General features: G+C 39.1%; 2 protein-coding genes across 2 annotated transcripts; one reads left to right on the top strand and one right to left on the bottom strand.

Annotated features, from left to right (window-relative positions):
- Positions 1-4,578: 4,578 nt before the first annotated feature.
- On the top strand, positions 4,579-6,439 carry LOC111840681 (homeobox protein Dlx2a-like). The gene is made up of 3 exons (XM_023805752.2): positions 4,579-5,144; positions 5,274-5,458; positions 5,874-6,439. The coding sequence occupies exons 1-3, from the start codon at positions 4,826-4,828 to the stop codon at positions 6,192-6,194; spliced, it is 825 nt and encodes a 274-aa protein (XP_023661520.1). The 5' UTR covers positions 4,579-4,825; the 3' UTR covers positions 6,195-6,439.
- A 4,281-nt stretch (positions 6,440-10,720) lies between these two features.
- On the bottom strand, positions 10,721-15,306 carry dlx1a (distal-less homeobox 1a). Its single transcript, XM_023805917.2, has 3 exons — positions 14,576-15,306; positions 14,103-14,302; positions 10,721-13,547 (listed from the first exon to the last, which is right to left on the bottom strand). Exons 1-3 carry the CDS (start codon positions 14,886-14,888, stop codon positions 13,302-13,304), a joined length of 759 nt encoding a protein of 252 aa, XP_023661685.1. The 5' UTR covers positions 14,889-15,306; the 3' UTR covers positions 10,721-13,301.
- Positions 15,307-16,007: the final 701 nt, after the last annotated feature.

The raw sequence follows: 16,007 nt of genomic DNA, 5'->3' as shown, positions 1-16,007 counted from the left end.
GCATATTTCATTCGATTGTGATTTTCCAAAAAAATTGTTTTGTTTGCTTAAATACTTTACTTTTGAGTTCTGATCAGGTCTCAACAGGTTGTGCAGTCCTGCACCCTAACACAGGGCTCAGCAAAATAGAGCTGAAATTGCTTACAAGGTTCCTAACATTTTAACACTGAAACAGAGCATTGTGCACATGCATGCAAAGCACTGGCCATTTAATACACACTGCAATGACCTAAAGGCGTCTCCCTCAAAACACAGGGCAAGCTTGTGGTTGGCCAGTGACCATGCCTTTCAGCTGTGCCTTTCCATATGCTGTGTGCTTCGAAGACATAGATACTGCCCCCTATTGGGAAGAAAAGAGTACTCATTATGCCTACATTTTTACAACCAAATTAAATACATAATATCAATACAGCGTAGAAAAAAAAGTTGACTTTAATTCACTTGGATGTGCAGAGACATACAAAGGCTTACCTTAGTATCATAAGCAGTTTAACAGGAATCAAGAAGCTGAACTTAATATGACCATAATCAGCAAGAATCATACAGCAGAGAAGATAAGACAAAAGAATACAAGACAAAAGAATATGACAAAAGAAGATTAAGGGAAGAAATTAAGGAAACGTAACTTGCAAAAGACTCGTTAAGAGAGGTGGTTTACAGATGGGTGGATGCAATACAGAGAACAAAAGGCAAAAGCTTATATGACAAGAAAAAGCAATAACACACTAAAGATTTGGTACAAGTTAAAAAAAAAAAGTCATTGAATTCATGGTTTGTTATGAGATTAAAACACTGTGTGATAAGATTAAAAGGATCATACGGAACCTCTAATACCTATTGATCAACTGCCAACCGTTTTATCTGCCCAGGGAGTTCTGTGCTGTGTTCATGGCCACAGTTTGCATTCCACTGCAAGGAAACAAACACGGTGCTCTGACCGAATTGCACTGCATAATTTCTAGATGTGAGAATGCACACCCCAATGCACTAGTCATTATTCTGGGGGACTTTAACAAAGCCAGCTTCAGAAATATTTACCCTAAACAGCAGTAGCACATCTTCTGCCCCTCTAGGGGCGCTAACATCCTCAGTCATTGTTACACTGCATACAAAAAAACAATACCACTCACTTCTGCATCTGTACCTCAGCCTCTGTGCTAATGCTTCCTGGAGCCAGAAATGTGAATGGTGCATTTCTGGACACAAGAGGCGGAGGAAAAATGGCTCTGGGGCCTGGGATTCATCCATCTGGATCAGTGTGCCACAGCGGTCACAGACTTCATTAGGTGCTGCATTAGTGACTGCATACCCACAAAAACAGTCCAGTCCTTTCAGAAATCTGTTGTAAGATCTGAGCCTGCACTCATGCGTTTCAGTCCAGAGACGTGTACAAAACAATGAAAGCCATCATCTTAGCAAAATGTGAGTTTAACAGCAAAGTGGAATCACAGTTTAACTGCAAGCGCGATGCATGTGGAATATGCCAGAGTATTCAAACCTTAATGGACTATAAACTGCAGTCATGTGCATTCGCAGCCGCCCGTGTGTCTCCCACTGACAACCTGAATGCATTCAGCTCACGGTGCTGTTCCGCCAGCTAGGCCTCAAAGCTACAACACACCTCCACATGCTACTGGCGGTCGCACTCCTTCTCCCAGCCGCTCCAGCTCCTGCCTTTCCTGCTCCGCACACTCCCACAGCCGCTCCCAGCCCTGCTGGTCCTGCTCCCGCTGCTCGTCCAGCTGACGGCACTCCAGAGCCTCTGCCTGCTGTTTCTCCTTCCCATGCTCGCAGCTGGGGTCACGCTGTGGCTCGTCATGCTTGGCGAGTGGAAAGCACTCAGTGACCGGTGAGCGGGTGGAACCCACTGAAGTGCCCACCATTCTAGTTGTCTCCGGCGAAGGTCTGGAAGGCTTGCAGGAGCAGCTTGAGGTTGCGCTTGGTAAGCATTTTGATAACAATTAGGGGCCAGTAGTGTAGGTGCCAAAACATACTTGATTGATAGTTCATTGATAATTTGCATATTGATTAAAATACATAAGTCAAAACGTTACTGAGTTAAGTATTTTGTCATTGTTATTTATAGTATTTATTTATAGTATTTTAGTAATTTGCATTTTAGTGTCATATACAGAATCCCCTTCTGCTCCGGCTAGAAATTATATGTAGCTGTGTGCATGTGATCCTAATCTGGTCAATATACAGATGCAGAACACAGCAGCCTTGCTGAGGTCCTGTGCATCACTAACGGCCTGCAGGAACCTGCAGGAACCCACTGGCCGTGTAGAAGTGAACACCTGTCAGAAGCTGTATGGTGGGACTGAGGGCAAAATTCTGGTGTGTTGCACTTTTCACTTCATCCTACAACAGACCAAGGAGGTTCATTATTTCACCCCAGGCCAGCCCGTGTTTCTCTATTAATTGTTTATTACTGAGATGATCCAAGGGGTTCATGTCTGCCCACAAAACAGCATTTAGCATGTGCCTCAGCTGGCTAAGCCTCTGCGCCTGTCATTGGAAGGCTGCAAAATCAAGCCCAGCCTTAGTGTCTCTCTGGGTCCTTCAGCGAGGCCCCTAACCCCCAGCCCCCTGGGTACCACTATGGCTGGTTGCCCATGACTGCCAGGCTTGCACTCACGGAGAGCAAGATTGGGGTAGGCAAAAAGAGAATTTCCCCACGGGGATCAATAAAGTATCATTCATTTTATTCAATTTGGCTTTTTGTATGGCTCTGTCTCTCATGCCAGTGTTGAATCCCCAAACCATAGCTGAGAAGTGGTATAACACTGCATACCAAAGAACACACACTGTGGTACAGTGCACTCTGGGTGTGTGGTAGATGTGATTCTAGTGCCTACACAAGTCCTCCAGAGTGGAAGATTTTCCCCTGAACAGCCGCTGCGCTGTTATTGTAGTTTGTGCTATTAAGTAATATTGTTACAGATGCACCTACAGTAGGCATTTATAAGAATTCAATTCCATTTTAATTCCACTTCCTCAAATTCAAATTGCAATTGCAATTGTGTTTGACCACAATTCAAATTCACTTCAGTTCTGAATGTTGCACATTCCATTATTATTTTATATTGCAACATTGACCTATATTAATAATTATTATAATAATTATTATTATTACTATTTATGATGTCCAAAAAAGGGCGTTAGTGTGTTTTTTGTGATCTATTGCACAATGAATATTTGCAGTAATATGATAACTGATTGACAAACGTTGAAATAAAGAACGACGTGGAAAACAACGAGTGGGTCGAATCACTCATTAATTTATGAACGAGATTGTGAAGTACGTCAGGTACGAAGGGTTTTCGGGAACACTCGCTAATTAACGAACGATGTTAAGTACGAGATAAACTACTCAGTGCTGCGAAGCTTTCGGGCAAGTCACTCTTGATTAAAACTGCAATAATTAATTCAGTCAGACGCTTGCCCGATGTATTTATTAGATTTTTCAAATGGGCGTATCAGCAAGTTGTTGTTTTGCTGTAATAACGGTTGGCATGATGCTCGTAGTTTTTGTTCAGTTTTTGCTCACTCAATATGAGCCACTGGAGGTCGCTATGTGCCGTAGGTAATTTTAAAAGTACCCGAATCTGTATTATTTCTGCAAGCAGGTGGCAGTTGAACATGATATAATGCTACTAGAAAACAAGAACATAAACCAGTCGTGCGTCTAAAAATTAAAAAAATGCATATTCTTATAAATATACGCTATGAAAAAAAAAATTACCACTGAGTTGGCCTTTTTCTTGTCTAAATAGACTGACGCCTCTTAGACGATTCAGAATTTTCAGACAACATCATCATATTTTTAAAGCACCGAGTCAAATTTCCCTCCTCAATGAACTACTTTGCAAAAACGGATTTCAAATTATATATATATATATATGGAGTATATTTTTGTTTTGTTTGTCAGATGTTGTGTGACAAACGTCGGATAAGTTCAGGTAGGTATTCAGGCGCTGGCATTTTTGTGGGTTTTAATTACTGTTTTGCTCACCTATGGGACTGGAAGGCCTGGCGCCTTCGGTGATTAGTCTGTGTCTGCCTAGTTATGAGATAAACGCACGTTGACGCCGACAGATGGCGCACACATGCAACTACTTCTGCTTCCATTATTCTATCCCCAAATTATTTTAAAGGTTTATTTTTGTAAACCTTTCTGTATAATTTTTTTTTTTGTAAATCGTGCCATTAATGAATGGCGACTAAAAAGAACGGCTTGAATACTAGACTAGCTAAGCAAAACAATTATAGGCATATAATTCAAAAATCAGTTAAAGGTTGGTACCTCTGATACAAAAAAACAGGGCTTGACAGAAGAACGCGTACTACAACGAACGAATGATTATTGGTAATCTTTATACCTGCACACTGAAATTCCTTCTTGCACGTATCATCAAAATGTTGCCGTGTGGTGTTATAAATAGGGATGATGACAGTAGAGAGTACGAATATAAGGAACACAGACATATTAAAATGTAACCCGCAAAACTGCTACGTAACATTCTTCATTGGCTGCTGCTCGTCGGCTAGGCTCAGCCTCCCACGTGACCTTGGATAAATGCCCGCCTGCCAGCATCTTTGGCAACAGACAATCACGGGTCTTGTTCGAAGACATTGTCTCCTCTATTTCATTAATGGGCATAAGGATGCTATTCAAGCGATTTAACGCCTCTTATCGATAAGCAATTTGTTGATGTAGATGTTTTCCGGGACACTTAACCATTCGTTCGCACAGTGTTCAAGTTGACGCGTGTTAGACATTATTTGTTTTTGTTTTTTAAAAAAAAAAATAAATCAGCCTAGGATGACTGGAGTTTTTGATACTCTAGGTACAGATATGCATTCGAACCACATTACCTCAAACAGCTACCACAGCTTGCATAAATCGCAGGAATCTCCAACTTTACCAGTGTCTACAGCGACGGACAGCAGCTACTACAACAACCAACAATCCGGACACTGCGGAGCAGCGCCTTATGGACAACTTGGTTCTTATCAGTATCACAACAGTGAGATCAACAATGTTATATACAACACCAAATCGTACGACGCCGGTTTCAGCGCACCTTACGGTACCTACAGTTCCTTTGGTTCCAATTCTTCGCCTCCACCTACAGATTCAGGTAAATCATATTTCAGTGTCAATGATTACGTGCAATTCGGGTTTGTAAATTAATTTGCTATTGTGGCAGTTCGTTTTGGATTTTAGACTAGGCTACATATTTGATCTTTGCATTTTTTTTGTTAATCAGTTAAAGAAGAACACGAGCCCGAAATCCGGATGGTCAATGGGAAGCCAAAGAAAGTGAGGAAGCCCAGAACCATCTATTCCAGCTTCCAACTTGCTGCTCTTCAGCGAAGGTTCCAAAAGACGCAGTACTTGGCTTTACCTGAACGAGCCGAGCTTGCAGCTTCGCTTGGCCTCACACAGACTCAGGTAGTAACGCCAGAACCATCCGCCTTCTCCTATTAGACCTTACGAACGACGTAGCGTTGAGACTTTGGGAAAGTCATCCCAAGACATGATTTAGGTGGAAAGCTCCGCAGACTTGTCATAATTCAATAAGCATTTATGTAATGGCCGGGCATCAGTAACTTTGTTATATACTACGGGCACGCCGACTTATCGGCAATATGTCGCGAATTAAAAACTGATCTGGCGCTGATAATCATTGTAATTGTATTTAAGCGCAATTAGCAGTTTTGGGGCGCTTGGTATTCATATGAATAAATAATTAATATTTTTTTCCGTGTTAGCAGTCTTTGACGCATTCACTGATTTCCAACTTTCTGTGCTCACTTGAGTTTGTTTGCATATAACAAAACTTGTTTTTTTTTGCCTTCTCGTATAGGTGAAAATTTGGTTTCAGAACCGCCGTTCGAAATTCAAGAAGTTATGGAAAAATGGAGAAATTCCTCCGGATCAACATGTGGCTTCCAGCGAATCTCCCCCGAGCAACTCCCCGCCGTCGTCGGTCGCCTGGGACTATCCTCAGGATCAAAGAATGAATAGCGTTAGCTCGACTATGGCTCCGAGCAACCCCAGTACGACACCCCCTTCGTTTTTAGCGAATTATTCCTGGTATTCATCGACGAACTCCACGCAACTGCAGTCGAACTCTGTATTACAGCACCATCATAGCTCCACAGTCAGCGCGGGGCCGATATTTTAAAACGGGTGAATGACTGTAACATCGCTGGAGAAATAAAACTTTTCGATGTAGCTAACTACTCCTGCATTTGGATATGAAATTCGTAAACGAATGTTTAAGGACAGAAGTGGAAAAAGAAAGAAAGAATGAATGAAACGCCAAGCGATGTTTTGGTGTATGTGCCAGTTTCTAAAAATATTGCTGAAAAGAGCATGTAACGTATTTTGGAGGAAAGGGGGGAATTAAATTATATTTTTGTGAGTTTATTTATTGTACTTCTTTCTGGAACGATAACAGTAAAACAGACGCACATTTATAGATCACTAATAGCCAAAGTACTTAAGACATGCATTTCACGGGTGGAAATATTTCATTCATAACTCAAGTAAAATAGTTTTGCACCACAAACAAATCTAATGTAGCAGACGTCAAAGTGTATAGGTGCCTTTTGAAAATGACCTCAAATATTTGTCAAACATAAATGTTTTTGTATGCCGATGTTGGCTAACGGAGCTGTTTTCCTTATCTATACGTTATATATTTGTATATAAGGTAAGTGGAGAATATTGGAAAATGTTTGTATGGAATGTGTAGAAATTTGGAGTTTTTTCACTTGATTTGTTTATATCCGGAATTGCTGGTTTTTCTAGAATGTCGCGTTTATATGCGTGGAAGTTTTCATTTTGTGTTTAATTAAAGGAGCGATTCCGTTCACAAAGCGTTATTGTTGCATATATTGCATGTGTACATTTGAGTGTGCGCTCTTGTGTGTATGTAAAGGCTAATATACATTTATAAACACGTTGCGCAACAATCCGGGTATGAAACATGCTCAATCTTACAGTTATACATAATGAAAGTCAGTTTATTGTTCACTCAGTAAAAACTGATCCTACACTAACAGTAGTGGCTGGTTTACTTGAGTCTGTTAATCATTTATAGTGCACTGGAATGAGGTCAGACTACAACCAACCATTTCTTGCGTTATAAACGTACCAAGGAAAACGAAGGATTCTGGCTGAATGCCTTTGTGCAGTGGCGCCAGCCGAGTTTCTCGGACATTTTCCCAGTCCTTATGTGTTTACAATATGGGTTACATATTTATTACAATATTCCTGTAAAACTGGAACACGAAAAAAACTTCAAATATTCTGTTTGCTTTGAAATTCTCGTCATGGGTCTTTTTGCGAATCTGACGGGAGGACTCAACATTTTTAGATTTGTATAGTGTTTTCTAACATTTGGTAATGTCTACGTAGTGTACGTGTTTGTGTCCATAGACGAAATTCGTAGAATACCGTACAGAAAGGATGATTAACAGATCAGAGCCTGAGTACGTCGAGCGCAGTGTGAGAGAGTGTGGTTGAAAGAACGTAACACGCCTTGGCATGTGAACGAGGAGATGAGGGCGTTTGGCAGGGCTCAGCCCTTCAGACTCTCTGGAGTCACTACGCCTCTCCTCAGAATTTTTATTAACTATCCGCAGCCAAAGACTATGCCTAAAACCGCCCCAAGCACACCGAGATGGAAACATTTCTCACAACTCCCAGCTGACTCGCATACAATAAGACCGGCCTGATTCACGTCTTAGAACACAGATAAAGCTTAAATTTTCAATGCGACATAAAAATAACAAAGGAAAGCAAAACATATAGGCCTACATTTAAAATTTTCAGAAATGCTCAGGAAACCACTTTACATTAGGCCTAAGTAAAATTGATGTGTATATGTACATTCCAGACATTTAATACCAATTAATCTTTTAAAGATGATTTGTTCATCTTGGTACGTGGTATCCTAGCTTTTCTGTCCTTGGATGATCATTGTCGACATAAGAATAGGACAACTGTGTATGGGAGACCTCAACTTTCCCCTTCATGTCAATGCAGCCTGTACTCCGGAGTCGTGAATTTCTGAATTTAGCCATGGAAACACAAAACGCTTAGCATTCACAGATAATGAAAAACTATGTGTTAGCAACCCGTTATCGTAGCAGTTAGAAATACAAAGTGTTTGAGTAATATAGTGTTTTGATATAGGCTACGCTACAAGTCAGTTTCAATTAAACGGATTCGGCTTCTTTTCGTACTTCGCTTACGTTTCAGCATCGGTCACTGGGCGGAAAAACTTAGGGCGTTTGAAATAAGCAAGTACCGTTCACAGAGTTTCCGACCCCCCCCCACCGAACGACATGCATTCGCTGGTTATATATTCACTTGACTTTGACACATAATTTTATGAGTCAGAATAGCGCAGCTAGGCCTGCTGCCACATCTTACTCCGTTAATACATTCTTGCATTTTCCACATATGCCTTTTGAAGTTAAATTAAGGAATGACTCAGCGTTTAATTCGGATTAAAACTAGAATTTTAAAAACTTTGAAATGCTGATGTTTAATATTATGATTTTATTATTCTTGGTTCAGCTGCTGCTTCTGTCTGTGTTCCCCCGAACAGGTTAGCCTCGATGTGTCTTTGCACTTCCGGAAAATGCCAGGCGCCTTTCCCTAATTTATGGTCTGATCTGTAATTTCATCCACATTTGCTCTAGTTTGAGCATTTTGGCTTTCAGATCTGAAAACCTGCAATTACTATATAATTTTTCGCAATTTTAGATGTCCTAATATGGACTGTAATTTCTACGTAAGACAATTTCCAGCTATTTCAAGCATCAACATTGTCAAAGTTGTATGTACATAATAAATGGGAATATCAATGCATACTTTTTAGCATAACATCTTGACTCCTCGATAATTATATCCGTTTGGAGCCTACGCAGAATTATCCTGAATTGCATAGTAACTGCTGCTTTAAATTTTTTAAAAATTACTCATAATTTTCCCAAAGATTACGAAGATCTCGAGTGCACAATGTCATCAACGTAATGAAGAGTAAACATTTATGCTAATAATCTGCAATTTTTTCCATCAGCTATAAAGAGAGGCAATATAGCCGAAATGTTCAGTCATATTCCGCAGAGTGTCGTTCTGACACATAGCAAGTGCAAGGGAGATAGTTTATGGGAATCTAGTCCTGTTTTCAAACTATGTTTTAAGATCATCCGTTTCTTTAATTTGCGCACAATACGCGGCGTATTTCTGCAAGCTAAGAACCGTCCTTCGTGGTTGATTGTAACTCTAACGGAGACTCAGGTAAGGATGCTGTTCCAGTTTTTTAATGGCTGAAGATCTTAAGTGACCTGTTTTATATTCAGCTATAGGAAAAGCTATCGTCACTGTTTTTATACAAATTATATATTCGTAGGCCTAACATACATTGACTGAGTGTGACAGTTTCTGTGCGTGTAATTATACTTAGTTATATTGTTTGAAATATATCTTAAGTACATTAATACACTATAGGGTATGTGACCACAAGTATGCTAAAAGAAATGTTCTTATACTCATATACTGACATTTTCATTTTAAGCAAATTCGGACGTTCTGATAAGAAAATATAATTTTATGTCACTCCTAACCGATTATCCGGGAGGCTATGTAAGGGTTGTCTTTGATTTTAGATTAAAAGCACTGAAAGGTTTTCTGCAGAATGGAAATGGAAAGGGGTAGAAAATAAGGCTTCTCTTGTTCCGCAATTTTCTCTGCGGTGCCTTCATCACTCCAACATTGTGCTTTGCTAATTCTGAACCCTCTTCCTATTGACAATTCCACGGTATACACCTGCAAGCAATTTGCCGGGACTTAAATATAAGAGAACAGCAAAGAGATGGCAGATCACCTATTTCACTTCTTTTTTTTCAATGCACAGCAAAATTTGCCTTTCAGTGCGCTATCTCTTTTGTTAATGCAAAAAGATTCCCTGTGAGAAGAAAAAATTGCTCATAATTATCCCAGAGATGGGTAACTGCATTAGAATAAATAAAGCCAAAATTACTGTAATTATGTTGCGTTTGATGGGCTCGGCTTGTAATCAAGAGGAGAATACAGTGAAATAACGGTGACCCTCTCGGGTGCGCAGCTGCACGCGCACTTCGGAGCGAGAGCGGGAGAGCCGAGTAATTTGTATTTTTTTCTTTTATTAAGACCCGTGTGGTATTTTTTTTAAGAGACGGGGAAATAGATTTTTTATTTACAGGTAAATCCAAAAATTAGGCCCATTTTTAAGACCGTTAATGATTGCCTTTAAACCTTTTGTTTTCTCTTTCAGATAAAACTACCCAGAACTAAGTGTACGTAACTGTAAGCTAAATAATGAGCTGATTAAATATCAAGCCGAATTAAATATACAGCTTTAATTAATATTATGAATACCTCAGCAATAGTGAGGAAATGACAAAATGCAAACCATAAGTCTATACGACTTTAAAATCTAATCTATTAAACTGATTAATATTAAACGTATATTCTAAAAACAAGATTAAATAGCCTAGGCCGTATAGTTAAAAACCAAACCGAGATATGACAGTTTTATACCAAAATTTAAAAATTTCCTGGGACTTACTCCTTTGTAACAAAATATTTAAATTTGTTAAACTCATATTGCAAGACTACTGTTAGCACTAAGAAAATACACATTGTAGCCACAAAATAAGCGACCAATTAAATTGTATTTATTTAACATTTCGTCGGCATTTTTCTTGTATGTCTTAATTACATTAAATGATATACATAATATACAGTTGGTTTTCGAGAGGAATCTATATTCTTTTCACATTCATAGAATTATTTTGCTAACAAAGTTAGTCGATGCGTATACGGCACATTTTTGTTTTGTTTTAATAAGAAAAAAAACAATATTTTAAAGAAGTAGAAAATAAAAATATGTTGTCCAAACATGGTGCCTGAGGGTAATTTGCGGCCACAGTGATTGCTAACAGTTTTTTGGAGAACATGATGTTTCGTTTCCGGTTCTGATAGAGTGAGCTCCAGAAAATGAAAATGTTCGCTGACCACACAGGATGTGTCAAAACGGGTCAGAGCTACAAAACGCCAGACCTGTATGCATTAACAGCAAAAGATATTCGAGAAACTTACAGACGAGAGACAAACTACCGCCGTTTATGCCTGAGTTTTAATTGACAGTTTAAATCGCATAGCCACTACGAATTCGTTATGAAGCAAAATATGTGGATCATTTTGTCTTTTGAACAGATACAACCGACCACACTGAAGGATGCATTTTTTTCAAGAAATTGTTAGCCGCCCACCAGAAGTGCTTGCGCCTTCGTATAATTTGCCTTCGTTCTTTTTGAAAATCACAGGCTAAAATCTTTCTGTATATAACTGAACCTTGCACACTACTAATTTTCCTAAGATGAAAATGAATAAATATAGGCCTATTCCTTTGCATTATCATACCCTCACATGTAAACATACGCGCATTTAAGTGTTCATGAGACGTGGAATCATCTGAACTAATTGCTTTTATTAAGCACTAATTGAGTTAACGCGTGCCTCATCTGATTCGGCCCCACAGTATGTTTGGAGGGGAGCACAGTTAACAAGAGCGCCTTTGAACTTTTCACTTTTACTGATCTACATTTTAACTCCCCATCGACAAACCGCTGTCTTTCTTTGCAGCACCTGCTTATCGTCCAATTATTCGCTTAATACACACTAGTGCTCTCCGGCATTCAGCGACAAAACAGAGCTTGTCCAAACCACAAGAGAAACGAGTTTATAGCGTCTAAATGAAATTGAAAAGAAACCTGCAATTTGACAGTTGTAGGAATTACAGTGTTATACAATTCGATGTAAGCTTAAGTAAAGGCTGATGAATGGATTTAGAGGATGCTCATACCACGACAGCGGATAAGGACCATATTACGAAACAGAGATACAAATCATAGACTAACATTTACACTATGTTTTAAAATATTGAAATGTTTCATTGTGTAAAACAAAATAGGGGTGCAGGATCAGTATTAGCTTTGTAAACAAAATTCAAGAACACTGGGATTTATTCTGCCAATTAATTAAACAACGTATAAATTACATTAGTTGTATTTAAGTTTTGGTAGCGCACTTGCAAAATAATTTCACTGTTTTCAAACTTTACACACTATGCATACAGTAATCAATATTAGAAAACAATAAATTAATCTAATCATTATAAAACTAAACTTTGCAGTATCGGACGGAAAATACGCTTGTTTTAGTCAACATATCCAGACCCAAAGGTCAAACTCCATTTTACTAAGCAAGAAATATACAACCACAGGCATTTTTAAAAAGTAATAAAAGCAGTTAATGTATGCTATATACACAGTTAGCTCAAAATATGCCCCAGGTCGCAATACTATTCCATGTCTGCATTACCGATGTTTATGTTGGAAAGACCCTGCAAGGCGAACAATACGATCGTTATTTAAAACTATAAAATGATTACTGTAAAACGTTATGGTCAGCGGAATGAAGCCTGACTGGCACGTGCATCAGTGCCATATTAAAAAGAGACGGGTGGAGACGCCCGCGAATGTTTGAACTCAGCAACACATTCACGCTTTATTATAAATAATACAAACATACAAAGACTCAGGGCATTTCATTTAAAATAATTTAAAATATCTACAGACAAAAACAAAGACAGATTTTATCAACAACAAATGGATGTATATTCCTGTTAATGTTCGCCTTTGCGTTCAGAAAGGCTGAGAAGTTCGTAAGTAATTGGATTTAACAGAATCCGCAACTGTGAGTAATACCGAAGCGTTGGCTTTGTATTATTCCAGATATTTCCACGTTATGACTAATGACACAGACCAGCTGATCAACATCTAGGCCTATTGTTTTACTTTAAGTTTTCGTTGAAAACCATGTATCCAAACGATTATTTTCCCTGGTCAAACCGTGCCTTCACTGTTTAGGTAGGCCTAAAATTTTATGTTTATCTAAAGTCAGAAAACAGTAGCTTTAAGTGTTTCACTACAATTTATTAATGTTTTTCATGGACAGTTCCATTGTCGAGATTTCTTCAGTCCGTTCTCTGACTTTACTGTCTGCGTTATTAGGCTTAAACAATAATCAGTCACCACTGGAAACAAGCTCCGCATTACATCTGTGTTTGGCTTCCGTCGGCCCAGGGTGCAGGGCCGCTGTCGGCCCGGGCTCCACTGATTTGGACAATCCACGGCTCCGCGGGGGGCGGGGCGGTGTTCACGGTTCGTGATCACATCAGCTGCGGCTGCTGCATAGTGTCTTGAGCAGTAGGATACCATGTGTAACCAGGAATGTAAGAACCCGGGGTGGCCGCCGACGTTTTCATAGTAGACGAAGCATTCCATACTGGTGTCATGGATGGAGAACCGGTGGAGAGTCCTCGGCCATTGGCTAGGGCGTTTGTGTCAATGGTACCCCCGCCTTGTTTCATTAATTTCTTGAATTTCGATCGTTTGTTTTGAAACCAAATTTTTACCTGCAAAAATAAACCGGTGTCAGTATACAAACAGGAGTAAAGACTTTCGAATGCAACATAACATATATGATGTGTAATTTACATCAAAATTTCAGAAAAAAATAAAAATGCGTTGCAAATTCAAATATTTATTTACTCAACAGACATTTCTTAACAGCAAACACAGTTTTCAATTTAGGCTTATTTCTTTATGACAGCGATAAAGACGTGAACTGTTAGTGTTCAAAAAATCGCATGCCACATATTACATTTGCACAAAATGATATTCAAATAAAAGAATGACAATTTAATTTAAATGTTTTAATAGAATTTAAAAAATGCAAAGGACACAATATCCCGACATACATTGCAATAGCTAAAACAAACATTATAAAAAGCAAAAACATTCGAACTCATTTGAAAAACGTTTTTTTTTTTAACGGAACCGACTGCTCCTTGACAAAAACAAGTTAGGCGTAAATAGATAGTTAATTTTCAGTGGTTAATAAAAATGGATATTGCCCGCAAATTTATATTTTATTTTAAATTATTAATATTAATCGAAATTTCACTTACCTGCGTTTGCGTGAGTCCCAACGATGCTGCGAGTTCCGCTCTCTCCGGCAATGCTAAGTATTGTGTCTGTTGAAATCGTCTGTTCAGAGCTTGTAGTTGTAAACTGGAATATATAGTTCTGGGTTTGCGGATCTTTTTCCCTTTCCCATTGAACCGTACCTCACCTCCTTCCACCACCGTGTTTTTTTCTGCATCTGGTCCTGGTATTAAAAGGAAAGCAGAACCATTTCAGGAAACATCGCAGTAGATGTTGCTTCAAAGCGAAGAACATTAGTGTGTAAGTTGTGCACGCTGTATTTTAGGTATAATTACCCCTAATTGCATACATTGTTTGTAGCATTACGCAATAAATAATTACCAGCACTAATACGCGAGCGTCTGGACAATACAACGCGTGTTGGGTGGGTCGAACAAAACTATATATTTCCATCACCTGAGCTCCGTCAAAAATACTAAAATAATGCTGTTCTTACCTGTGTCGTCTAAACGTGTCTGCGTTAATGCTGTGTTGTGTTGATAGGACTGTACGGAACTGATATATGGGCTTGAAGAATGACTCCCAACTGAATTAACATAAGGATAACCCAGAGATCTAGGGAAAGGTGAGGCTGTGCTGTAGGAGTTTTCGTGTTGAGAATGTCCGGCAGAATGTAAACAGTGCATGGAGTAGTGTCCATGAGATAAGGAGGACGGCGACATTTGCTGACTTGACGGCCCAAATTCCATAAAAACGGTCTTTCCTGAGACAGGGCTATTAAGACCTTCTGGCACTGTGGTCATTGTCATCTCTTCAAGTTGATCCCCTCCTTTCCTTTTTATTTTCCTCTATGATCTCAGTAAAGGATGGGTCCAAATATAAGGTGATCTGATTTTTTCACTATCCATTCATAAGAAAATTCAGTTTGTCTCCGAGAAAAGTCTAAGCATGATGCTGTGAATCTACAGAAACTCGCCTCAAAGGTTTGAACTGGGTACTTATGAATATTCATCAAAAGCTTGCGCTGATTGGCCCACTCACTCCAAGAGTGGCTCCGATTGGCGATACTGGGTTGGGTCCGGAGAACCTGAGAAACTCAAGAAACGCGTCGTAGGTGAGAGCCAAGTCTGATATTTCAATAATGAAATTCACTGGATATGTGTTACAAAGAGATGGCAGCAGGCCAGTAGAAATTATCTTAAATCCTAAGGCATACCTGTGGGAAAACGTTATGCATCTGCATACAGCCGTCGTGCTCTCTCGGACATACAGAATTTGTTGCGGTTGACATGTAGTGAAATTGACTCCTCAAACTTCTGACATAGACAATTTGATAATCGCAATTATAATTAACTATTTAATCACCAGATATCTTGTAGTTTTTGAAAGTATTGAGAAATCCGGTGCTAAAAGTCTTCTGTATTTAATGTGATGGGGTTATTATTACTACTGGACAATAACAAACAACTAAAACACAGACCAAGAATAATAGCATAGTAGACGGGATACATTGTTTGCTTAAAGAAGTGTAGTCAGATACACACACACACAGACGTAGATGGAAAAAAAACAATAATACTTGCAAATGGAGACAAATCTATAACCTCCATTAAGGTGCAGTTTTAAAATGCCCGCAGATTAGATAACAACAAATGCTAACCGTTTCTTGATTTGGGAGAGTTAACACGTGCAGTTGCAGATATTACTTACCAATTCATATGATTAAATGTAGTCTCAAGTGTGCTGATTCACAGCTGAGGCCAGTGATATTAGCATAACACTGATGTTTAATTTTCATACGCATAATTAGCCACGTATTTAACACTCCCAGCAACATGTGGCCATCGTTTACCTTTCAGCAGCCAGTGGGTGCGTGCCTGGGATTAAACCTTCAGTTCTGGCACAGTCAATAGGAGCAAAACAAAAAA

The sequence above is a fragment of the Paramormyrops kingsleyae genome, chromosome 1 (genome assembly GCF_048594095.1).
Source record: "Paramormyrops kingsleyae isolate MSU_618 chromosome 1, PKINGS_0.4, whole genome shotgun sequence".
Classification (NCBI taxonomy): Eukaryota; Metazoa; Chordata; class Actinopteri; order Osteoglossiformes; family Mormyridae; genus Paramormyrops; species Paramormyrops kingsleyae.
Note: the sequence above shows the minus strand (reverse complement) of the source record. Positions and strands in the feature narration are given on the sequence as shown.